The sequence below is a fragment of the Schistocerca cancellata genome, chromosome 3, assembly GCF_023864275.1.
Source record: "Schistocerca cancellata isolate TAMUIC-IGC-003103 chromosome 3, iqSchCanc2.1, whole genome shotgun sequence".
Taxonomy (NCBI): Eukaryota; Metazoa; Arthropoda; class Insecta; order Orthoptera; family Acrididae; genus Schistocerca; species Schistocerca cancellata.
The window spans coordinates 788,404,495-788,430,326 of record NC_064628.1 but is presented as its reverse complement, the minus strand read 5'-3'; the positions used below and the strand labels follow the sequence as shown (position 1 = coordinate 788,430,326).

The following is a 25,832-nucleotide window of genomic DNA, read 5'->3' as shown; positions in this document are numbered from 1 at the left end:
ACATTGTCTCGTCACTGTAAAAGCTCTTAGAGCTAACAGCAAGAGACAGGTTTCAAACTGAGGTTGAGCAGAAGTAAAAATTTGCTAGTGAGCAAATAGTATTCTGGATATTGTAGGGACATTTATATGATTAATTTATTCACAGTAAAATATAAGGTCTGCAAGGTGTGTACATCATGTCCTTTGACACTGCTAGTACTATTCTTTTCCCAAAAGGTAGTTAAAATACCTTCGCTTGTCCACATGGCAGAAAATGTACAAATACTTGACTCTGATCTAATGGAGAATGTTCTACCAAACAATACTAAGTTTTTCAAGATATCTTTGCAAGATATTCTAGAATTAACATGTGATACAATTCTTACAACACACTTCTGAAAATGCTATTGCTGTCAGTATAAGTTCCTCAAAAAATTGTTCTATAACTCATTAGTGAATAGAAATATGCAAAATAGTTTTTCACTTTTAAATCACCTATAATAGGTTAGAAAATTTAAAAAGCGAAATAGGTAGGTTGAAGTTAGAGTGGGAATTAACGAAGTTCAGTGGCTGGCAGGGCAGGACTTCTATGGAGGTGAATACAGGATTACTAATACAAAATCAAACAGGATGATGCAGGAGTAGGTATAATAATGAAAAAGAAAATAGGCTAGTGGGTAAGCTACTATGAACACAGTAGTACAAATTTATATGCCAACTGTCTCCGCAGATGATGAAGACATTGAAGAAATATATAATGAGATCAGTGGTGGCTTGTGAGTATACATTCTGGGTTCACAAATTTTTAGATTCAGATAAATTTGGGAGTGTGGAATTAGTAACATCTGCTGTACAACAATTATGCTTATCAACAAGTTTATGCAACTACAGCCACTGCCAGTAATAACAACAACTGTGATATAATAATAATTAATAATAATAATAATAATAATAATAATAATAATAATATGCATAACTTATCTGGCAAAAGAAAGAATTTTTTATGGAATTTTATTGTTCTGTACATAATTAAGTACAGTTCTGGGAATAACGAAATTATGTGTAAACTTTTGCAACTCCTTGTTTCACATTTTTGTGTAAGTGGGAGTTTTCGCGCTTTTCCATTTTTTTGTACAAATGTACAAGATCCCTAACAGATGTATTAGTTCACTGATTTGCTTCCGCTGCACCTACACAAAAACTTGTGCTAGCTGTACAATTCCCTTGTTAAATGTTCGCTTGTAGTCACGCTTATTTGATTTCGTCACTGTCTCAATCAAAGGATCTGTTCCGGAGTCTTACTTCCTTTGCGGCTAACTTTTTCTGGTAATTTACTTTTCTGTTCCCAGTATGAGATTTTCCCTCTGCAGTAGAATGTGTGCTCAAATGAAAAAACATCCTGGCAGGTTAAAGCTGTGTGCCGGACAGAGACTCGAACTCAGGGCCTTTGCTTTTTGCTACCCAAGCATGACTCACGATGTCTCCTCACAGCTTTATTTTTGTGTTAGCATTTGAAATAGATTCAACATAATTCATGTCTACACTTCACACGAAAGCCAAGTTTTGCACAGTAAACAACCAACTCCAAACACGAACTGCCATTTGTGGAAATGATTAAACTCAAGCACTAATGTCTGGCAACATGGTCACTTGACTAGAATACAAATGAGGCTCCGAGATTCATAAGGTTCTAAAGCACACCACTGTCAATTCCACATTTAAGTGAATATCAGAGAAACTAGTGATACAGTTTTTTGTGAATTTTCATGTATACATTGTGGGCCTACAGCACAGATAAACCGGACCTACCATAAGATCAACAGATAGCAGAAGCATGAATAAATGCTACAATCTCACAATTGACAGTGATGTGCTTTAGACCCTTACGATCCTCATCACCTCAAGTTGATTACTGTATGATGAAATTCATAACTTAATATTCTATAACTCATTGACTAACCCACAAAATAGGTTTACTGTCAGTACAACTTTAACACATACTGATGTCCGATCTAATTTTACTAAATAGTGAGGAATTAGCATATCTGAGGAACGTGCTATCATCTAGCAGGATTTATGCCGAGCAAATTGGGATTAAATTCTGCCACACTGTGGAACTGATGTAAACTTCTATTTGAATGGCAAGGGCTAGCTGTGCACATCGTGAGTCATGCATATTGTTTATCAAATCTGCATGTGTTTGATCTGTAAGGCAGTTACGTCACGTGAGTTGCACATGCGCAAAAGCTCCTTAAAACGGGCACGACCATGATGCCAAGTTTCATGGAGTCTAGACAAGCAGCAGCATGGTAGATTTAAGTGCCGTCTTTCAGATTGCAGCATCTGTCTTATGTTAACAGCATTCAAAGAGAAATAACCAATAAATCCACAAGGTGTTGAAAGTTAGGGTGTTCACATGCTCTTGTGCTCTTACACAGCAGCCGGTGCTGGATGAGATAGTTAAGGATAGCAGTCAGATAGTTAAGGATGGCGAAAACTTAATTCTGATGAGGGACTTAAATTCGTTAGTAGAAAAGAAAGAGAAGGTAAAATTGTAGGTGAATGTGGACTGTGGGAAAGCGGAAGCCGCCTGTTAGGATTTTGCATAGAGTATAATTTAATCATGGCACACGGGTTTAAGAATCATGAAAGAAGGTTATATATGTGAAAGAAACCTGGAGACACTGGAAGGTTTCAGATTGACTGTATAATGTTACGACGAAGATTTCGGAACCAGATTTATATTGTAAGACATTTCCAGGGGCAGATGTGGAGTCTGGCCACAATTTATTGGTTATGAACTGTAGATTAAAACTGAAGGTAGGAAATTAAGGGGCTGGAACCTGGATAAGTTGAAAGAACCATAGGGTGGTAAAAGTTTCAGAGGGAGCATTAGGCAATGATTGACTAGAACAGAAGAAAGGTATACAGTAAAAGATGAATGGTTAGGTCTGAGAGATGAAATAGTGAAGACAGCAGAGGATCAAATGGGTAGGAAGACAAGACCTAGTAGAAATCTGTGGATAACACAGAATATGTTGAATTTAAATGATGAAAGAAGAAAATATAAAAATGTGGCAAATGAAGGAGGTGAAAGGGAATGCAAATGTCTAAAAAAGTGAGATAGACAGGAAGTGTAAAATTGCTAAGCAGGAATGGCTAAAGGACAAATGTAAGGATTTAGAAGCATATCTCACTAGGGAAAGATAGATACTGTTTTCAGTAAAATTAAAGAGGCCTTTGGAGAAAAGAGAAGAAGCTGTATGAATATGAAGAGCTCAGATGCAAAACCAGCCCTAAGCAAAGAAGAGGAAGCTGAAAGGCTGAAGGAGTATATAGAGTTCCCATGCAAGGTAGATGAACTTGAGGGCAATATCAAAGAATGGAAACTCCAAGTTGGAATATCAGCAATGTAAGGAAAAGATAGATTGCTGCTTACTGTAAAGGTGGCACATGAAGTTGCAGACAGGCATAATTAAAAGACACTTATACTAAAATGTAAACTTTCACGGCCGGAAATATCATGTCCATTATAATTATCCGGGCTGTTATGCCGTGGTCGGTTCATCAACCGACCACGGCATAACAGCCCGGATAATTATAATGGACATAAAAGACACTTACACATAAGCTTTCAGCCACAGCCTTCATCAGTAAAAGAAACACACACACACACACAAATCATAACCTCAAGCAAGCACACCTCATGCACACATAACCACAATGTCTCACTGCTGGAACTGGTACAGCTGCTGGAGTTTGCAATCATTTGTGCGTGAGGTGTGCTTGCTTGTGGGAATGAATATTGTCTGGCAGCTAGAATTGGTACAACTGCTGGAGGTTGCAGTCATTTGTGCATGAGGTGTGCTTGCACCAAGCATGAATATATTCCCAGAAGCAAGCACACCTCACGCACAAATGACTGCAACCTTCAGCAGCTGTACCAGTTCCAGCTGCTGGACATTGTGGTTATGTGTGCATGAGGTGCGCTTGCTTGAGGTGTGTGTGTGTGTGTGTGTGTGTGTGTGTGTGTGTGTGTGTGTGTGTGTGTGTGTGTGTGTGTTTGAAGAAGAGAAACTTGTTGACATCAAATACAGATTTAAGTTTTAGGAAGTCTTTTCTGAAGGTATTCGTCTGGAGGGTAGCCATGCATGGAGGTGAAACATGGGTAATAAACAGTTTAGACAAGAATAAAATAGAAGATTCTGAAATGTGGTGCTGTAGAAGGAAGCTGAAGATTAGATGGATACATTATGTAACTAATGAGAAGGTATGGAATAGAACGGAGAAGAAAAGAAATTTGTGGCACAACCTGACTAGAAGAGGGAATTGGTTGATAGGACACATTATGAAACATCAGGGGATCACCAATTTAGTATTGAAGGATAGTGGTGGGGGGGGGGGGGGGTGGAGGTAAAAATTTTAGAGAGAGCCAAGTAAGTTGATTCAAATGGATTTAGGTTGCACTAGTTATTCAGAGATGAAGAGGCGTTCTAGCACATGCAGAGCAACTGGGACCAGCCGATTCTTGTCATCTTCTGCCAGTGGTGTCATTTGGATGGGACATGTAGAGGATAAGATGCTTCATTAATTATAGACAGTGGGTTTTCAATTGAAGTTATGATCTATCTGTAGTCTCAAAAACTTAACACTTACTACATTTTGTATTTCATTGTTCGAGGAGACTATTTTTATAGCTTGTGGGGTTCTATGAGAAGTTCTGAATTATGTATGCTGATTCTTGTCAAAAGTCATAAAAGGACACATTCTTGGTTGTTCTGAGATTCATGTGTTCTGTGATGACTGAAAAGATACCATGAAAACTGACTAAAGTGAAGCCATGGTCTTGGGCACTAAGATGACCCACTTTCATATTACATGTACTCAGTTCCTGAGTGCAGATGACATTATGTCCATATATTGTTGGTCTTCAGAGTTTAGCATTATGAGATGTATCAAGCACTTCCACCCTCCTTCACCCTCTCCGACTCCCAGGAAATGTACAGTTGGAGTGGTACTTGGATCTGTTCTAATGGAGGATCTTCTAGCAAATTCACTACTAATTTCAGCAGCGGCTTTATGATCAAAAGTGGTGTTGACTACATTATCCCATTTGTGTGAGGAACTTTGCTTTTATAATCTAAAAGATGGCAGTATTAATAAACTCCTCCCAAATTTGACATTTTACTGCTCTTTTCTGATTGTTTCACCCCTCTTTTTTTTCTGTTTGTTCACTTTTTACTTGTCATTGTTATCATATTAATGTTTTTTTTCCTCCAGATCACTCCTTATTACCCTCACTCTACAATTTGTATTTGTTATTAACTAGTGCTCCACATCACAGCAGCTGACATGTGTTTTTCATTGACTGTTTAATTTAGAGCTATCCTCATCATCATCACCACAAGTTGTCATGCTCATTGCTGAGCATTGTGACTCTGTGAACCAACTGTCTCCATCCTGGATGGTTTCCAGCTTCTCTTTTGTAAGATGCTTCTGATACCATTAAATAAAATAAAATAAAGCTTCTCTTAGAACCTGTTGAAGGGGGAGATCAGAGGTGTTCCTGATCTGATCTGTCCACCTGCACACTGCTCTTCCCCTTGGTCTCTTGCTTTCGATATTTCCTTCCATCATTATTTTTTCTATATTTTCTCAATCTCTTCTCCAAATATGGTCAAAGAACTGGAGACTTTTTTGGTTGACACGGCAAGTCAGGTGCCTGGAGATATTGAACTGTTCAATAACACACACATTTGTTCTTCTTTCAGTCCATTTAAGCATAACAGCCTGTACCAGCACTGAAGCTCAAATGCATCAATACACTGCTTACCTTTGGTCTTAAGGGTTCATGTGTGGCAACCATGAAAGAAGATGGGAAACATAAGTGTTTCAACAAGCCGGACCTTTGTGGTATTCGTTATCACTCTGTTCTGGCAGATCCTGGTGAGATTCTTCATAGCCACTCATCCTAGTGTGACCTGTCTTCTTATCTCACCTTCACAGCTTCCTGTGTTGTAGATGGTTGACCCTAGATAGATGAAAGAATGTATAACTTTCAGCTTCTTTAATCAACCTGTGAGCTGACTTCTGCTCGTCCATCAATTATCATGAGTTTGGACTTGTTGAGACTGAGGTCCAGTCCATATGATAGAAAAAGATCCTTTACTGTCGCTGGCTATAAAAGCATAGTGTCATCAGCAAATCAGAGGTTGTTAATAGTTCTTCCACTAGTTGTGATGTCTATAGTCCAACCATCAAGAGCTTTCCTAATGACATGTTCAGCAGTTGAAGGGAGGGGGGGGGGGGGGGGATAGAGTCTAATGCTCTGTTACAACTTTTGATGCACTTAAGAAATCAGATGGGTCATTACTTACATCACAGCTGTGAGGTCATTATTGTATAGACCTCTGATCACTGCTGGCAATTGTGGTGGGACACCAAACTCTGCAAGTATCTGCCACAAATTTTCCCAGACAACACAGTCAAAGGCATTCCTATACTCAAAGAAGCAGGTAAAGACAGAAACACAGAACTCTCATGATTTCTTCATTATTTTTCATACATTGAAAATCTCTTCATGAGTTCCTTTTCCTTCAACAAAACCTGCTTGTTCTGTGGATACTTGAGGCTAAATGAATGGCTTCAATTGCTGGTTCATGAAGTAAAGCAAAATTTTGCTTTTGTGGGTTATGAGAGCACCAGATGAAGCAGTTTCTGATTGTCCCTTTATTGTGTTGTGCGATGAAGAGAGACTTCAGCCAATCTTTCCCAATTTCCCTTCATCTTCTACATATTGAATGCAGCATATCAACATCTTTTTGCTCCATTTTGCTGATCTGCTCACCAGATATGCTGTCTGAGCCAAGGGATTTAAAGCTCTTCACATGTTGAATTGTGTTGTCTATTTTGCTGTGTAAAATTGTACATTACAACGAAAGTAGTTCAACTCTTGGACTTCCTGTACTGTTGTTAAAGCCAGAATACAACTTCTCTTAGCAGTGTTTCCACCTTGCAACAGCGTCTTCCACTGAGTGAGGCAGCACTGCGGTTAGCACGCTGGATTTGCATTCGGGAGGATGACGGTTCAAACCTGTGTCCAGCCATCCTGCTTTAGGTTTTATGTGATTTCCCTAAATCGCTTCAGGCAAATGCCAGGATGGTTCCTTTGAAAGGGCGTGGCTGACTTCCTTCTGCATCCTTCCCTAATCCAATGGGACCGATGGCCTAGCTGCTTGCCCCACTGCCCTGCCCCAACCAACCAATTAACCAACTTGTCCTTTTTCTTGTTCTTTTTTCAGTCAGGTTGCGACATTGATCACAGAAGAAAGTCCCTTCATTACAAATAAGTATCCTAGACTGAGTATAAAATATTCTTTATGAGAGAGTAGCTTCTTGGCGCTGCAAGTTCCTTCCCAGACGGATGATAGGTCATAGATTGAAACTGTCGTGTGACGCACAAGATTTGTGACGATTTATTGCACGCACAGATATCGACTCAGAAATTTGTGCAGACAAATCTTAGCGTGTGGACAGAACAATATCTGCAACCTGCTGGGGGCTTGGAAGTAATTTGTTGGGCTCCTACCTGAGACATCTCGTTTTTGTTCTTTGTACAGCTAGTATGGGTCAGTGCAGTAAGCATCTTCTTTGTCTCCAATAGGGTTGCCATTCTCTTCGTCTATCACTCGTGCACGAGGATTAAATTTACTGGTGATATTGTTGAGTTTCTTGAAGAAATCAAGTACTTGACTGTCTATATGATGATGATCTGTCTATCACAGACACCATTAATGAAGTGTAATTGGTCCTTTCTGCATTTCCATTGTATTTATCAGGAAAGATTCTTACATCTATCTTGATCTAGGGTGGTGTGGATACTAGTTTTCTTCAGTGTGCTTCTTTCTTCAACAGGTTGTAGTGTGGATTGTGATATTATAGAGCACATAAAATAATGTGGCCTTTACCTGTGTAGATGGCACAGTAGAGAATGGACAACATTAGTGGTGTGGGCTAAGTTGTGGATAATGTCTACCATGAGTTAGGGGAGGTGTAGCTATAGAGATTCAGAGTCAATAGTTTCTCATTCAAACAAGAAATAGTCACAAAAACAAAAGATCAACTGAAGCAAAACAAATCCAACCACCCACTACCAGAAGAAAATTTAATGAAACAAAAAAAAAGGGGGTGAAAAGTGAAGCATGGTGTACAATGTCACGTACAGTGATACTGACAATGTAAAATAAGGAATAAGTGTTATGGAAACTTTGTGTGCTTTCCCTGACAGCTAGTCAGTGTCACTATTACCTCAATGTATTTTCTTCCCCTTCTTCTGCGTCTTCCGTGATTAGTGAAGTATGGCAAAGTAGTTGTAGCTACATTTTCCCCTTTATTCTCTTTACTGTGCAGTTGGAATAGCTAGTGGTCCTGTAGTGCTCTCAGACACACTTTTTAATGATCTTTTTGTTCCTCATTTGCTTCTTCCAATATAATTTAATGGATTTTATACAGCCACACACCTGTGATTATGAAGAAATTTCCATGCACCTTTGGAGTGTGAAGACTGCAGTGCCATCCATGCTATATAGGAAGAAGGTAGCAATGAGAATATTCTAAGGTGCAGGTGGGCAGGTGACAGTCAACTGAGACAGTGGCCCCTTCAGAGTGGAATTGTCCTGTGCTGAATACCAAAACTTTTGTTTCTGCACGTGGAACAAGTCATTTTGCAAAATCTGTCTTAATTTTGCTTGTTTCAAATATTTGCCACCTATCATCTTTTAATTTCTCAATTGAAATGTGTCTCTCTTAAATTGGCTTCTTAATGTTGTGTATGCCATTTCTTCAGTGAAGGCATTTGTCATTTCACTCACAAAGTTGAGAAGGGAAAAACTGTGTTTCCAGACTCCTCCTACCCTCTACTGCTGAACCCATGAGTCTCTTGGGTAACCTTGCTTCTCCCATGTGTGTAGCATGACCCCACCATCTAAGCCTGTTTGTCCTGACTGCTACATCTATCGAGTTCATGCCCAGTTTTTCTTTGATTTCCTCATTGTGGACACCCTCCTGCCATTGTTCCCATCTACTAGTACCTGCAATCATCCTAGCTACTTTCATATCCGTAACCTCAACCTTGTTGATAAGGTAACCTGAATCCACCCAGCTTTCGCTCCCGTATAACAAAGTTGGTCGAAAGATTGAATGGTGCACAGATAACTCAGTCTTGGTACTGACTTCCTTCTTGCAGAAGAGAGTAGATCGTAGCTGAGCGCTCACTGCATTAGCTTTGCTACACCTCGCTTCCAGTTCTTTCACTATGTTGCCATCCTGTGAGAATATGCATCCTAAGTACTTGAAACCATCCACCTGTTCTTTGTTCCTCCTAATTGGCACTCAATCCGTTTATATTTCTTTCCCTCTGACATTACTTTCATTTTGGAGATGCTAATCTTCATACCGTAGTCCTTACATTTCTGATCTAGCTCTGAAATATTACTTTACAAACTTTCAAACGAATCTGCCATCACAACTAAGTCATCCGCATATGCAAGACTGCTTATTTGTGTTCACATATCTTGATCTCACCCAGCCAGTCTATTGTTTTCAACATATGATCCATAAATAATATGAGCAACAGTGGAGACAGGTTGCAGCCTTGTCTTATCCCTGAAACTACACTGAACCATGAACTTAATTTACCGTCAACTCTAACTGCTGCCTGACTATCCATGTAAAGACCTTTAATTGCTTGCAGAAGTTTGCCTCCTATTCCATAATCTCGTAGAACAGACAATAACTTCCTCCTAGGAACCTGGTCATATGCCCTTTCTAGATCTATAAAGCATAGATACAATTCCCTGTTCCACTCATAACACTTCTCCATTATTTGCCATAAGCTAAAGATCTGGTCCTGACATCCTCTAAGAGGCCTAAACCCACACTGATTTTCATCCAATTGGTCCTCAACTAATACTCGCACTTTCCTTTCAACAATACCTGAGAAGATTTTACCCACAACGCTGATTAAAGAGATACCTCTGTAGTTATTACAATCTTTTCTGTTTCCATGTTTAAAGATTGGTGTGATTACTGCTTTTGTCCAGTCTGATGGAACCTGTCCCGACTCCCAGGCCATTTCAATTATCCTGTGTAGCCATTTAAGACCTGACATTCCACTGTATTTGATGAGTTCCGACTTCATTTCATCCACCCCAGCTGCTTTATTGCACTGCAATTTATTGACCATTTTCTCCACTTCCTCAAATGTGATCCTATTTCCATAATCATTCCTATCCCGTTCTACCTCGAAATCTGAAACATTGCTGATCGTATTTTCACCTACATTGAGCAACTCTTCAAAATATTCCCTCCATCTGCCCAAGGCATCCACAGGATTCACCAGCAGTTTTCCTGACCTATCCAAAATACTTGTCATTCCCTTCTTACCTCCCTTTCGAAGACTGCTAATTACACTCCAGAATGGTTTTCCAGCAGCTTGACCCATAGTCTCCAAAGTCTTCCCAAGATTTCTTCTTGGATGCTGCAATTATCTGTTTGGCTTTATTTCTTTCTTCAACATAACTTTCTCTGTCTACCTGAGTTCTAGTATGTAGCCATTTTTGATACGCCTTCGTTTTCCTTTTACAGGCTGCCTTGACTGTGTCATTCCACCAAGCTGTTTGCTTCATCCTACTTTTACACACTACTGTTCCAAGAGATTCTTTAGCCACTTCTAGTACTGTGTCCCTGTACCTTGTCCATTCCTTTTCCAATGACTGTAATTGACTACATTCAACTAACTTGTACCTTTCTGAGATCGCTGTTATGTACTTGAGCCTGATTTCCTTATCCTGAAGTTTCTCCACTCTTATCCTCCTACATATGGACCTGACCTCCTACACTTTTGGCCTCACAATCCCAATTTCACTGCAGATTAAATAATGATCAGTGTCATCAAAGAATCCCCTGAATACACGTGTGTACCTCACAGCCTTCCTGAATTCCTGATCTGTTATTATATAGTCCATGACAGATATGGTTCCCCTGCCTTCCCAAGTATACCGGTGAATGTTCTTATGTTTAAAAAAGGAGTTTGTGATTACTAAGCCCATACTGGCACAGAAATCCAAGAGTTGTTTCCCGTTCCTGTTGGCCTCCATATCCTCTCCAAATTTACCCATAACCTTTCCACACCCTTCTGTTCGATTTCCAATCCTGGCATTAAAATCACCCATGAGCAGAACACTGTCCTTGTCCTTTACTCTAGCAACTACATCACTGAGTGCCTCATAAAAACTATCCATCTTATCTTGATCTGTCCCTTCACAATGCGAATATACTGACACAATCCTAATTTTCTTGCTAGACACTGTCGAATCTATCCACATCGGTCCTTCGTTTACATACCTTACTGCAACTACACTGGGTTCCATTTCTTTCCTGATGTAAAGCCCTACACCCCATTGTGCTGTTCCTGCTTTGACTCCTGACAGGTAGACCTTGTATTCTCCCACTTCCTCTTCTTTCTCACCCCTTACCCGAATGTCACTAACAGCTAAAACGTCCGGCCCCATCTTTCTTGCAGCCTCTGCCAGCTCTACCTTCTTCCCAGAGTAGCCCCCATTTATATTAATAGCTCCCCATCTCATTACCATTTGTTTGCCAAGTCATATCTTAGTAGTCCCTGGTTTGTCAGTTAGAGGTGGAACTCCATCACCTCCAAAGGTCCAAAGCATTTTGCTCTGATTGCTGCCAGCATCATATTTAAAGTACCGGGGAAGCAGGTTTCTAACCTTACTTGCCCCGAGTCCCATTGAGTTTTACCCCTAACGGTTGAGGGACTAACCGGTGGATTGGTAGTCTTTGCCGTATGAGCACAAAGGTGACCACGACTCAGAATATGTCCGAGATGCCCAGCCTTATTCCAAAGTAACTTGTATCCTGACTGTCGGGACCACTTACTTGGCCACTCATACGTTGTAACTAACTCTAAATAATAACAAATATGAAGTCATCCACATGAATACTGAAGAGAAACAGCCAAATTTCAGTTACACAATGAATCACACAAACCTAAGGGCAGTGAATTCAACTTAAGACTTAGGGATTACAATTACAAATAACTTAAACTGGAGTGATCACATAGATAATTTGTGAAGACAGATAAACAAGACTGTGATGTATTGGCAGAACAATTAAAAGATGCAACAGGTCTACTAAGGAGACTGCCTACACTATGCTTGTCCATCTGGAGTATTGCTGCGCCATATTGGATTGGCATCAGGTAGGACTGATGGAGGGCATTGAAAAGGCTATTTTGGCTGTAGGGATGGTACTGCTGATTTTTTGCCATCTTATATGGAATGATTTATCGACTGGAAGATCTCCACCAAAGCCAGGTATAAAAGTTACCATAGTTGGTTTTGAAGATCTTGCATAAAAATGTCCAGTGGCAATACTCTGATGGATACTGCATCTGTAATGCACAGCCCTATGTTAGTGACCGTGTTAAGAAATATTTTTCCAGTAATAACAGTGGATTGTTCTGTATCCCACACACACTTCTGTCCTACTTGTGTCCATATGCCTTGTTTTGTCCCTCTTATCCTAAATGGAATTTCTACTGTATGTCTTTTCATCATAAAAGAATATTTTGAAGAAACTGGAGGCCATGTTGAGTGTAGGAAATGGAATCCATAAATCTTCCAGGACTGATACATGCACTGGGTCAAGGGTATAACTCTCAAGGAAACAACTTTAAAAACTGTCTTTGTCAATCAACTCTAAATTGTTTATTGAGTAAAAATCTCTTTAATGAATGACCCTACATCATCTACAAACTGAGCAGTAATCTCAACTAGAATTCCCATAACAGTATCACAGAGGTGAGATAAATTTGCTTTAGTCTTTTATTAGACATTACTGGGTTTCGGTAGGTAATGATTGACTATGTAAAGTCTTGCTGTAAATCATAGGGTCATTATTCGTACATTGTTCCAATGTCTATAGCATTAAAGTTATTATTACTTATTTATTTATTTTTAGATTTTGATCTGTTGTTGTGAGTTAGTTGTTTTGTAACAGGCTAAATTTCACAGTCTTAACAACTCCTAAGGCCCCTACCAGTAAATATTTATAGAATGTAGAAAGTATTTACTTTAGTCTGATTTAGATGTTAATTAAAGCCTTCATCATCACTTTACAGTATACAAGTAAGTCTTTGCTCTACATGTCAGAGTGACCAATTACTTACCTTTTCCACAGTTTTCAATTTAGGAGAATATCGTCGTCATGCAACGACAGCCTACAAGAGTCATGAATTCTTTAGACCAGACAATAAAGAGGCAATGGCCATACGCACACAATGTGCAATTGACGCATTGCAAGATGTGTGCTCCTGGCTGGAGTGTGGTGGAGAAGTGGCGGTGAGCTGTTTCACAATTATTGATTTATTAACTGCCTTTGCTTGTATAAAAACATGTAATCACATTTCTCAAGTTATAGTTATTACAAAACAATAATTCAGTATGTTTTTGAAGGCACATATACCTAAAAATACTTTCATAAATTATTTCCAGTGTCATTTCAGGATATCCATTATGGATACAAACTGCAACTGTGACTTAAATGGTCAATTTTTCTGGGTATAAATATGCAACCAGCTTTTGAGCCACTGCAGGCTCATCATCAGTGGAGGTGTTACAGGAACATTATAATGTGAGCTAAGAGCAGTTAGATGCTGCAGTGATTTTCACCAGTCCCATCACCGCAGAGCCTAGCTACGATTGGTCCACAATATGATGTTCCTGCAACACCTCCATCTGATGATGAGCAAGCAGTGGCTTGAAAATTAGATGATGGTACAATATATCATATCTAAAATCCAAAAACGTGTCTGGTTGCATTTTTTTTTACCTAGATAAATTGTCTACTTCCAGTGTGCCACATTCTGGCCTGATTAAATATGTAATTCTTCTAATAGATGTTTTGCTGTTGTTGTTGTTGTTGTTGTTGTTGTTGCTGTTTCACTCAGTGTGACCCAAACTTTTAGGCTCAAAATTATACAGGAGGTGGAGAATTCTAAACCATGACCTGCAAGACAATGAACTAATGTTCAGAAATAAATACATGTATATACATCTTGTAGCAAAAACCTGAGATTACTGCAGCTACGAGTATTAAAGGGATGGCTGCCAGTCAGAACACACACATTACAGTAGCACATAATGTGTCATCTCACTACATAAACATTATCATTGTCCGTTGATCAATGGAATAGAAGGAAAAATCCTGCCTGTGAGTTCATCTTCAGTTTCTACTGGGATTTCGTAATACCAGCTGCTTCAGGTTACCCCGTAGGAGGAAATCTGTGGGTGTGAGATGTGGCAATAATACTGGGCATGGAATAGAACATTCTCTTCAAATTCAGTGATGAGCTTCTCTGTTGCTGAGAGGTGCTCGTTAGCATTAATATTGAATTGGAATGATCCATTGTCACACTGATACCACAGGCTCTCATGTACAACAAGATTTAGTGTCTCCACCAACTGTGGGAGCACATCTTAAATGAACATGATGTTACATGCACTGTTAAAATGGGGCAGCAGCAAATAAGGTCCTATTAGTTGATATTGTACAATTCTGTGCCACAAGTCGATGAAGATCATTTGCTGATGATTAGAGGTGAGTGAGGCATATCGATTTTTACCGCTCCAGAAAAGGCTGTTGCAGCAGTTGAAAACACTATCATAGTTGAAATAGTCCCAATTCATGGATGGTACAAACTGTAATTAGTTTGGCATTGAAGTTCTGTGGTGGATAATCAATTGACCGAACTGAACTCACAGCTCACTTGCACATGTTGTTTATGATGGGAGTGTAAGTGCTGTCCCACTAGTACTCTTCACACTGTGTTTATTGATCAGTCTTCTTCTACAATATTTGATGCTATCTTCTCAAGCTTTACTGTGCAAATAATTTTTTTAAAGACTCTGGACATATTTCTGTGACTTGAGTCACCCAGTTTGTTAGAAGTTTCTAATTGACTACTTGTTATAATGATACCTGCTGCACAACTTTTCTTTGTACATTCATTCAGTTTTGTGAGTATTACAATAAATTTATATCTAAGAGTTCCTGAACAAGTTTTGTTCCATCTTAAGCACTCAGTCAAGAACAATAAACAGTGATAAACTGCCCTGTGGACAAACCACAGATGAGAGTGTATTGTTTTGTGAGGTTGGGACATCACTGCAGAAACATTAGCAGGAGCTTATGCTGCCCGAAATATTCATTTCTGAGAATTTCTTCCTCATCACCAAGTAGTCTATGATCTTCAGTTGTCTGTATAATTTTGATTATAAAGGTTTAGTATATCATGTGTTACTTTACTACAATTGTGAACGTATGTTTAACACACACTGAGAGAGGTCTAATTATTTCTACCTCTCAATTCAAAATATGTTGAAGAAAAATGTCTTATAGATTTTTATTTTCCTCACAATTAATTGTGTATCAAAGTGGTATCAAAAGAAAAAAGCCTAAAATTTAAATGTCACTTATTAGCTATTTACGTTGTAGAAACTGGTTGTGAATAAAATACTTGTTTCAGGTATTTGATGCAACAAATTCCACAGCTGACCGTCGAAGAATGATACATGAAATAGTTGTAAATAAGATGGGTTTCAAATTATTCTTTGTGGAATCTGTGTGTGATGATCCACAGATAATAGAGCAAAATATAATGGTATGTATAAAAGTATTCTTTGTTTTATGTAAAGGGTATATATGATCACTATGTGTCATTGACTTAGTTTGAAATATTAAGTTTGAGGACTTTAAAAAACCATTTATTTTATCAATGTACTAGCTCTCAGTTTGTGGTATCTCGTGATAAATTAAATTCTTCAAACTCAGTCATTTTCTCACGAGCACCTTCTTTCTTTCTCTACATGTTTATTTTCAAATATTAATTATATTGTTATAGCTTTTTCCTGCCTTTCCTCTCCAAATCTTGGAGAAACTTTCTTCAGTTATATCTTTTTCTTCAGTCCTCCTCTCTTGAACTGTTAATGAAAATGTAATTTCTGAAAGCTGAATGTTAAATGTTATTCAATAGATGTTGCTGTTAGCATTACCTACTTCTTTATTATACAGCATGAACCTAAACACACCAACAACATTTTGAAGGTTGTCCAGGAATACATTCTGAATATTTTGATATAAGGGTTCCATGGTGTCTGTTAGTTTATTATAAAGTGATTGCATTTTGTTTGCTTTCTTTTCCCCCTTTATCCCCCTTTATCTTTGTGTATCGCACTAAAAATATCTGCACAACAATACAAATGTTGTTGGAATGTTCTGTGTGTCTTATTGACAACAAACTTGATCCATCCATTCATAGTACTTGTCATCGACAACAGTAATGCCCACTTTACTCTCTGCCTTGAAGCTTGAATTCAATACACTCGGTTCTCTCTCAGGTATGTTTTTCACACAGTGTTAGTTGTATGGTAACAGCGAAGCACAGAAGTATGGATAGGTTTACCAATGAAGAGTTGGTTGAGATGCAGTTCATGTATGGGTTAACTGAATGTCAAAGAACATCACAGCTATGCTGAGCTGTTCTGACAGTGATGGTAATCACATCACAGTAACTTTGCATAAGTAAATATGTATAGTTTGTGTGTTTTGTTTTGATAATACAGGATTACTATAAATGAGTCATTCATTTCTAATTTCTTTTTCCCAAAAGATTATAAGTACAAATATGATTGATGCATGGAATAGAACTGTAAAGTTGCTGAATTTGCATTGTGTCCACCAACTGGCTTTGTGTGTCAGTGCCTTGACAAAATGGAAACAAAACAAAAAAAAATAGAACATTTCACCTATAAGGTGATACTCAGCAACTGAGCAACCTTCTATTTATCTGGAGAAGTTAACAGCCACAGTGTGAGTGTGTAAGTCACTGAAAATCCTTATGAAATCATGGTGAATGAACGAAATTCATGAAAGGTCAATGTTTTCTGTGCACTGTCACAGATGAAGCTGTATGGGCCATATCCCTTCTATGGGAAGACTATGCCAAGTATGGATTGCTTTGATAGGTTGCAGAAAATGACTGACTAGTCATTCCAAGAATTTTTTTTCTTTTGGGCCACATTAAGGACTTTATTCACATATGTCAATGTCAGAACACTGGAACAGTAGACAAAAAATCAATGTTACTGTAAAGACCATGGAGAGGATGTTGCTACATAATGTATGGGATGAACTTGACTATGACAGAGGTGTATCGTGTGACTAGAGGGGCACTCATAGAACATTTGTGGAGTACAAAATGCAAACTTGGTGAGTTTATGGTTCTATTCATGCTTCCATTGTACTTACAAATGTAATACTTTGGAAAATATAGAGCTCTGAAAGAATGAATCATTTACAGTAGCACTTTAACTGTGTGGGGCTCAATGGCTGTATGCAAGTATTTCAATTGGATGCCAATCTCATGACTTCCATGTCCCTGACGTATCCTAGTTATCCGACAAGGGAAAGGTTACCTACAGTTTAACATGGAATCCAAATCACGGGTGACTCCTAACATCGATGAGAGGCGAATGTTAGATTAAAGGCAGACAGAATATTTCCATTGTCCAACTGGAATTCGATTCCACAACCTCTCGGTTTTCAGGTACATGCTTTACCACAAGACCATCAAGCCTGTCAGTGACTGAATATTACAAGGCTTTTTTTTTTTTTTTTTTTTTTTTTTTTTTTTTTTAAATCACCATTACATCTTTACTCCATAAAGACTTGCTGGTAACCACGGGTCGCTTCTGCCACAAATTACTCAGAAAATATCTCTGAACAGCCTCCAATGTTTTATCAGTTGTGTGAGTTCACCATGTAGAATGTATAACAGCTACAAAAGAATTGAGCAAATAGAATGTGGATATACACTGTTTGTAGAAGTAGAAAGATTGGTAATAAAAAATAGGAAAGACAACCTGTTACTTACAAGTGAATAATGGGTAGTGCATCTACCCGTGTAAAATATCGTAAAGTCATGCTAGCTTTTAAGCTTCCACGCTTTTTCTGATAAGATTGTTTATATTTCTAGGCCTTTGTTATATGGAGAAGATCATGACTTCATGGATGATATTACAGAAGCATATTAATGTAATTGCTCCAGAGTTAACTGTTTTGTATTCTGTCTGTGGAATAATGATCAACTGTCTATGCTCAGCCATCAAAGGCAGCTGACATGTTTACAGTCCCAATGCCCTAGTTGAATTCCACAGGTGTCGCAGCATTTTCAGAACTGAGAGTGCAAGACACTGTTGATTGTGATCAGTCAATTGTGTGAATATGTTTCACAGTCTGTTTTCCTTCCATTTCTGTACGCATCTGTAACACAACACTTTAATCCATGGGCCTTAATTATTTTAATTGCATCTGCCTCACAATCCAAAACTTGAAGGAGAGGAATCAATGAACCACTTCTGCCAAGTATCTTTGTATGACAACAATGTGGGATATTCATATTTGTCAGTTAGCTTATTTATCGAGTACATGGATTCATTAGACAATGAAAATGACTTCACATATTTTGTGAATGTTCATAAAGCTTTTATCATAATTAATTACATCATATTCATTTATTCAGTAATCCACAAGGCAGCTTCCAAGCTTCATAAGACACCAGCCACAATTACGTACATACATGTTATGCATTTTGAAACACATGCTGTCTTGCATAGTACACAGTTGCATAACTTTGTAATAATGCAAGGCTAAATTCAGTTGCACTACCTATGTGAAGCTGTTCTACACACTCTCTTGAGGATAATAAGGATGGAAGCTGTTTTCTTCATTCTTAAATTAGTAGATAATAATGATAGCAGCAATTTGTTTATAATTAAATTGCTAGATCACTTATATCATTATTTACAAAATCATCACCAGCGTAGAAAAAGTATCCACCTGTGTTGCAAAAAATAACACAATGTAATACATGAAAGTCCGTATAGGGTTCTGCCACATTATACACAGCTCATTAAGCAAAAGGCCTTTCTCAATTTACGTTGGATTTAGTATGTAATATTTTCTTAAAAAAGTTTTTATGTAATAATAATATTCAAACCATTTCTTCTTGAACACAGGAAGTGAAAGTAAGCAGCCCAGACTATCAGAACATGAATAAGGAAATGGCATTGAAAGATTTTCTGAAACGTATAGAACATTACCAGGAAAGATATCAGCCCTTGGATGAGAAATATGAATCGAACCTTAGTTTCATGAAAATATACAATACAGGTAAAATTATTTCATGTTTTGTGTGTGTGTGTGTGTGTGTGTGTGTGTGTGTGTGTGTGTGTGTGTGTGTGTGTGTGTGTTTTTTATTGTGAACAATGATGGATAGGATGAAAGCCAAAAGTCAAAGGCATGGGATGAGATCAAGATATGAAGAACTATAGGTGCAAAAGAAGCAGGAGGGGGGACTATCAGAGATAGAGGTATGAAGATGAAATCATGGGGACGGTTAAGTGAGATCAGGGAAACAAAGTTATCTGCAAGAACTGTGATTGGATAGAATGTTTGAGATGTAGAACAGAAAATAAAAACATTAAGATAGAATTTAACAGTTGGACAAGGAATGAGAAGGAATGGTGAAATATTGTTCACAGCATGTATCAAGAAACTTTTTCAATGGAAAATGGCCATTTGTAGATTACTAGAAAAGAGACATTGTTAAGGAGAGACTAAATGAGAAGTAATGTTGCAAGTGCCTAGGTACTTCATATCAGTTACAGTAAGCTCTGTGAATGCACAGAAATGTGGACTATAGTGCTTTGCACTGCTGGTAAGGAATGTTTCCATATGCCTATACATCCCTTTAGGCAGTTCTTTTTGCAGGCTGAACCAAAACAGACAGCTGTGCATTTCTCGCATGTCAGCTGAGAAAGGTGCTCTGTGCACTAACCTTGCTGCTGTGGATTGTGCAAGACATCAAATGAGTGTTAATGGTACAAATTTTGTATTACATTAAGGAAAGGGGTTGAAACCAAATAGAAGCAAGACAATAATGTGTTATAGTTGTAACACCTTCGTACATTTTATCTTAAACATTCATTCACAAAGTTATCAGATGTTGCATTTAAAAGAGAAAATAATTGAAAGCTTTATTTTTTGGTTAGTGTTTATGGCTTTACAAATATTTTAGTACCAATATGCAAAGCACAGTCTTTAAATTATTCTTTGTGACCATTTTAAGTGAAACTGTGTTTTAAAATCATGAATTTCAATTTTTTGTTACAGGTGAAAAGGTGGTAGTACATAAACATGAGGGACATATACAGAGTCGAATTGTTTACTACCTAATGAACATACATATAACACCTCGTACTATTTATCTCACAAGGGTAAGTTTTTTGTTGCTACAAATCTAGTAATGCCCATTTTTATGAATGAAGCTATAATTTGAACTAAATGTCATTCATCATGTAACATTTATTTCCTCATTGTGGCTGAAAAATCAAAACATTGTTTTCTTGGTCTATAGACTTTGGCTTGCTGCAGTTAGTGCATCTGTTATCATTGCCACCGTGAATTACAGATTTAATCAGGGGAATTGTAGTTCAACTTCAGTCTGATTTTCACCTCTGTACATCCACACATTTCTATTGAATTAAATTATTTTCTTAGTTTGCTTTCATTATAAAAATTACTTTTATTGTACACTTATAGGAGTGATGAAGTAAGTGCAATAGAACGAATTTTCTTATATGTTGTAATAAAAGTTAAATAGTAACATTAATTGGAATTTCTGTTATAGCGCTTTAGAAACATTCCTACTTGAAAACTATGAGAAAAGTGTGTCATTTTATATGCTCCGGCTTGTACAGTCATTAGATGATAAATAATTGTGATTTTGTAATATTTCAGCATGGTGAGAGTGAGCAGAATTTAGAAGGACGAATTGGTGGAGACTCTGAGCTTTCCTATAGGGGGCACCAGTATGGAGCTGCACTGTCTGCATACATTCAGCAGCAAGATATACCTGGCCTTCGTGTTTGGACTTCTTGGCTTAAGAGAACCATACAGACAGTAGCCAATATACCTGCACCACAGGAAAGGTGGAAAGCTCTTAATGAAATAGACGCTGTAAGTATTTCATGTATTTTGTTTTTTATAGAGTTGTACGTTTTCACCTTTGTTTGAACTGAATGAACCCATGGATCAAGGCAAGAAGGCAATCACATGGATGCAGCATTTTTTAACTCCAAAGAAGCATTTGACTCGGGACTATGGGCACCTGCAGAAATTTACTGGGGAAGGGACAGGACCCTCAAATAATTGCCATTTTGTACATACATGAGTTGGTCAGTTTTGAAACATGTCATGCCACAAGAAGTGCATTTTGTAAGTGCCTCAAAAAGCACTGTACCTCAGAGAATTGTTGGTTATCCACTTGGTTCTGCAAGTGTATGAGAATCCTGTAATGAATCAAAACTCTGCATTCAGACTGGATTGAGGATTTCTTGGTAGGGATCATGCAATGCAGCACATTATTTCGGATGGAGTGTCATCAACAAATGTAGAAGTAATCTCAGGTGTGATTCCAGGAAATATGTTGGGACTATTACTGTTCATGTTGTATATTAAAAACCTGGCAGACAATATTAGTAGCAACCTGAGACTTTTTCAGATGACGCAGATATCTACAAGGAAGAAATGTCTGAAAAAAACTGCACAAATATTCAGCCAGACTTTTACAAGATTTCAAAGTGGTGCAGATGATCAGAAATTTAAAACTCTGGTCTTCACAGAATGCAGAAAAGAAGCATCCTACGATTACAATATCAGTGAGCCACAGTTGAAATCAGTCAGCCTGTACAGATACCTAGGTGTAATAGTTTGTGGGGATATAATCTGGAACAATCACATAAGTGCAGTTCTTTTAAACTTATGTGAACAACTTACTGATTCTGTCTGTAGTCTTGTAGAAGTGCCTACTGATGACTGTACAGCAGAATAGATTACTGTAATTATGTAGAGGAATGGAGAGAGAGGGATGGGAAAAGGTTCTTAAATAATTTTTTGTAGAATAATCTGGGTATCTGCTGCACATTTTTTACATCCTACTCATTATGCATATTAAAATTTGTGGTTAGCCACCAATGTCAGTTGTAACTTGTACCTCTGTATCAAAAGTTTGTGTTTACCAAGGGGTAGGTGTCACACACATACACACACAAAGTAATAGTCTTCATCTTGCAAAAGATTGGAAAGAGTTGGAGAAAATTCAGTTAGGGATTTATTACAAAGTAGTTCAGAGCTGTGGGTCAAAGAAGAAGCACTAGGACAAGTTGAAAGAGAAAATGAATAGTGACATAACTGCAATAAACAGGACTTTTTTAAAGAAAAAGAACAGATTTAATTATCAGTTATGGAAAGAGTAGGCAACAAGTGTCTCCGAATGGAAGAAAAAGATGAAAAATGACATATAAAAACAAAAATTAATAAAAGCTTAAAAAAGTAAAGGTATAAATAAACAGTGGATGAAAAATAGACAAAGTATGATTTTTTTTGAGGGGGGGGTCTGAAAGGAAAGGATTGGATAGATAATGTCAGGAGCTAATGAAGTAAGGTAACTGCAAGTGGGTGGCTTAAGCAAGGAAATGGGTGCCACAATTATGCACCTTATTTTACAGGATATATTGTACCTTAGGCTACTGAGTGTTAAAAGTAGGTTCTGTTTCGAATCATTTTCATTGAGATTTTAGTGGTGACTATGCTGGAATAAAAATCTAAATTCTGATTGCGTGCTCACTGAGCATGGTGATGATGTGGTAAGACACTGGACTCATATTTGGGAGAACAGCATTTCAAATCCCTGTTTACCCGGATTTAAGTTTTGTTTTATCTCTCTAAATTGCTTAAGGCAAATGCAGGTTAATGCCTTTGAAAGAGCATAGCTAATTTCCTTCCCTGTTATTCCCCAGTCCAATATGTTCTCCGCCTTTAGGAATCTCATTTTTGATGCCACATGAAACTCTAATCTTATTCTTTTCTAGATGCACAACTCTTAACTCTCTCAATGATATTTATTTATTTATTTATTTTTTTTGCAAGAATTAGAAAAATGAGGCAATGAATAGATTCAGGAAGAGTATATGAATTGATTAAAATTGGTTTGGTTAACACGAAGTTGACCGAGCGAGGTGGCACAGTGGTTAGCATACTGGACTTGCATTCAGGAGGACGACAGTTCAATCCCGTGTCCGGCCATCCTGATTTAGGTTTTCCGTGATTTTCCTAAATCTCTTCAGGCAAATGCTGGGATGGTTCCTTCGAAAAGGGCACGGCTGACCTCCTTAACCATCCTTCTCTAATTTGATGAGGCCGATGACCTCGCAGTTTGGTCTCCTCCCCCAAAACAGCCCAACCAACCCAACACAAAGTTGGGGGAGAGGTGTAGTGGGTAGCATGTCTTTCAATTTAGGATATCACTGTAGAAAGTTATAAGCCTGGCATAAAAGTTAGTTTATTTCAATATGTTTACAGCAGTTGGTTAGATTGATGTCAGTATCGGAGAAGATGGGATGTCATTTAGAAGATTAAATGTACAGATGAATCCTCTGTGAAAGCAAATTAAGAGTTTACATGGTGAAAATATTGTCAGGTTCTTGCAACCAGATGAAATGCAGAGGGTTTCTAAGACTGTCTTCTCCAGCTGACCCATGAAAAAGTTGGCAAAAGAGGATGGTCAAGTGGCTCGTATGACCTACACTATATCCATTTATTCAATATATCTACCCCTCAAAACCAAAACAAAAGAGTTCTGACGGGTTCGAAATTTATGAAGATGAGAAGTAAGGATGTCACAGAATTCCTTTCATGTGGTTAAAGGTCAAGAGATGTTCAGCTAGAGATTAACCATGTGCTTTGGGAAATCAGTCAATGGAAAGTCCTGGATGAAATAACTGCAGTATGGAAATGACAGGCTGCTACACACCACACAGAAGAGGCATCGAATCAAATACAGGCACAATGAAAAAGAGTGGTAGAAATTTTCAGCTTTCAGATTACACCCTTCATCAGAAGTGGAGAAACACACACACAAACACAGCCACTGTCATATCCGGTCACCAAGGTGCTTAGTGCCTGGAGACGGCAGTTGCCCTGTGTGTTTTCTTTCTATGTTTTATGATAGATGTAATCCAAAAGCTGAACTTTTCAAGCATTCTTTTTCATTGTGCCTGTATGTGACTCAGTGCCTCCTCTGTGTGGTTAGTAGCACTCTATCCTTTCTTATTCATACACTGGGAAATATTAATGTAGAGAGAAGTCTGTTATTGGGTGGCCAGTAGGCAAAAAGTAAAAGTGGGAGAGGCATAGATTATGGAATATCTTATAGTCTTTGGTATTTGAATGAAGATTTGGAGAACTGGTTGCACATACTGATCAACTAAAGCAGATCCCATCAAGAAGGAGAACAATGAAGTGTGTTGAACGAGTGAAGGTACACACTAACAGAAGACAAGGCAATGATATAAATTTCATCTCTATGCTGTGTTAGCAGTATCACTGTAATGCTATTCATGCTCATGACAGATAAATTTAATCCTGTAAATTAGGAAGAAAGATGCCACTTTGAAAATAGCTGCTGCCTCTTCAGTCATACCATTTACAGGGGTTGGGCAGAAATATGGAAACACCACAAACACAACACATTACCATGGCTAATATGGTGTAGGAAGACTGTTGACATTCAAAACAGCTTCCAAACATCTCGGAATGGGTAAATACAGTTTCTATATGGTTTCCAAGAGAATCCTATACCATTCTTCCTGCAAAATATAGAAAACTTCAGGTAACAATGATGGATGTGGATAGCGAACATGCATCCTCCTTTCCTAAGTACACCATGAAGGCTCAATAATATTGAGATATGTGACTGTGTAGGCCAGGGAGACGTGACAATTCATCCTCGCGCTCACAAAACTTGACCCGAACAATGCCAGCTCTGTGCAGAGGGGTTCTGTTGTCTTCAAACACAGCATCACCATTGGGGAACAAACATTGTACCCCGGGACGGAACTGCTCAGTAATGAGACCTTGCAGTGCAACCATAGGGCCCATGGAATACCACAGTATGGCTACCCAAATCATCACCTAACCAAGACCATCTTCCACTCTGGGATGCAAACTTGGTCAGAAGTTGGAGACAACATGAAACAAGACTTATCCTACCAAATGGCATTGTACCATTGCTCAATATTCCAGGTTTTATGGCATTGGCATAACATTTTCCAATTATGGGCATTTGCATCACTGATGAGAGGTTTTGGAATTTCAGCTCACTCTACAATTCTCCACTTACATAGTTCACTTTCTATTGTTTTGATGCTGGCAGGGTTCGCAAGTCTGACATTCAGTTGTGAAGTGACTTTTGCAGCTGTTGTCCTCTTATTTTTTGCCGCAATCATCTTCCATGACCATCTCAATCAGTCAACAACACTTCATTGTGACTTGGCAGATGTTTTTTCAGCTTTCCCTGTATGCAGTATAAATCTTTGATACAGTGCCTCTTAAAACATCAACCACTTGGTCTACCTTGGCTACTGAAGCTCCCATCATACAAGGTCCAACAATTTGCCTATGTTTAAATTCCCTTAGTGCAAACTCAATGCACACAGAACACTGTTTCAACCACGACAGACACTTGCAATGTATTGAAGATACTGTATAGGTTCCATTTGTGGTGTAATACAACATAGCAACCTGCAGGTTTGGTCAGCATTTGTATTTGTGTTCAGGCATGCATTTCTTGACGTGTTTTTATATTTTTGTCG

At 38.2% G+C, this 25,832-nt stretch overlaps 1 protein-coding gene across 5 annotated transcripts in view; it reads left to right on the top strand.

Moving 5' to 3' along the window:
- The window catches only part of LOC126175841 (6-phosphofructo-2-kinase/fructose-2,6-bisphosphatase 2), a 363,291-nt gene that overhangs the window by 315,429 nt on the left and 22,030 nt on the right, over positions 1 to 25,832 (top strand). For all 5 annotated transcript variants that reach the window (XM_049922842.1, XM_049922846.1, XM_049922845.1 and 2 more), the window contains 5 exons: positions 13,240 to 13,400; positions 15,587 to 15,721; positions 19,137 to 19,290; positions 20,293 to 20,396; positions 20,920 to 21,138. In XM_049922842.1, the coding sequence (XP_049778799.1) occupies positions 13,240 to 13,400; positions 15,587 to 15,721; positions 19,137 to 19,290; positions 20,293 to 20,396; positions 20,920 to 21,138 (773 nt within the window). The remainder of the gene's footprint in view (positions 1 to 13,239; positions 13,401 to 15,586; positions 15,722 to 19,136; positions 19,291 to 20,292; positions 20,397 to 20,919; positions 21,139 to 25,832) is intronic.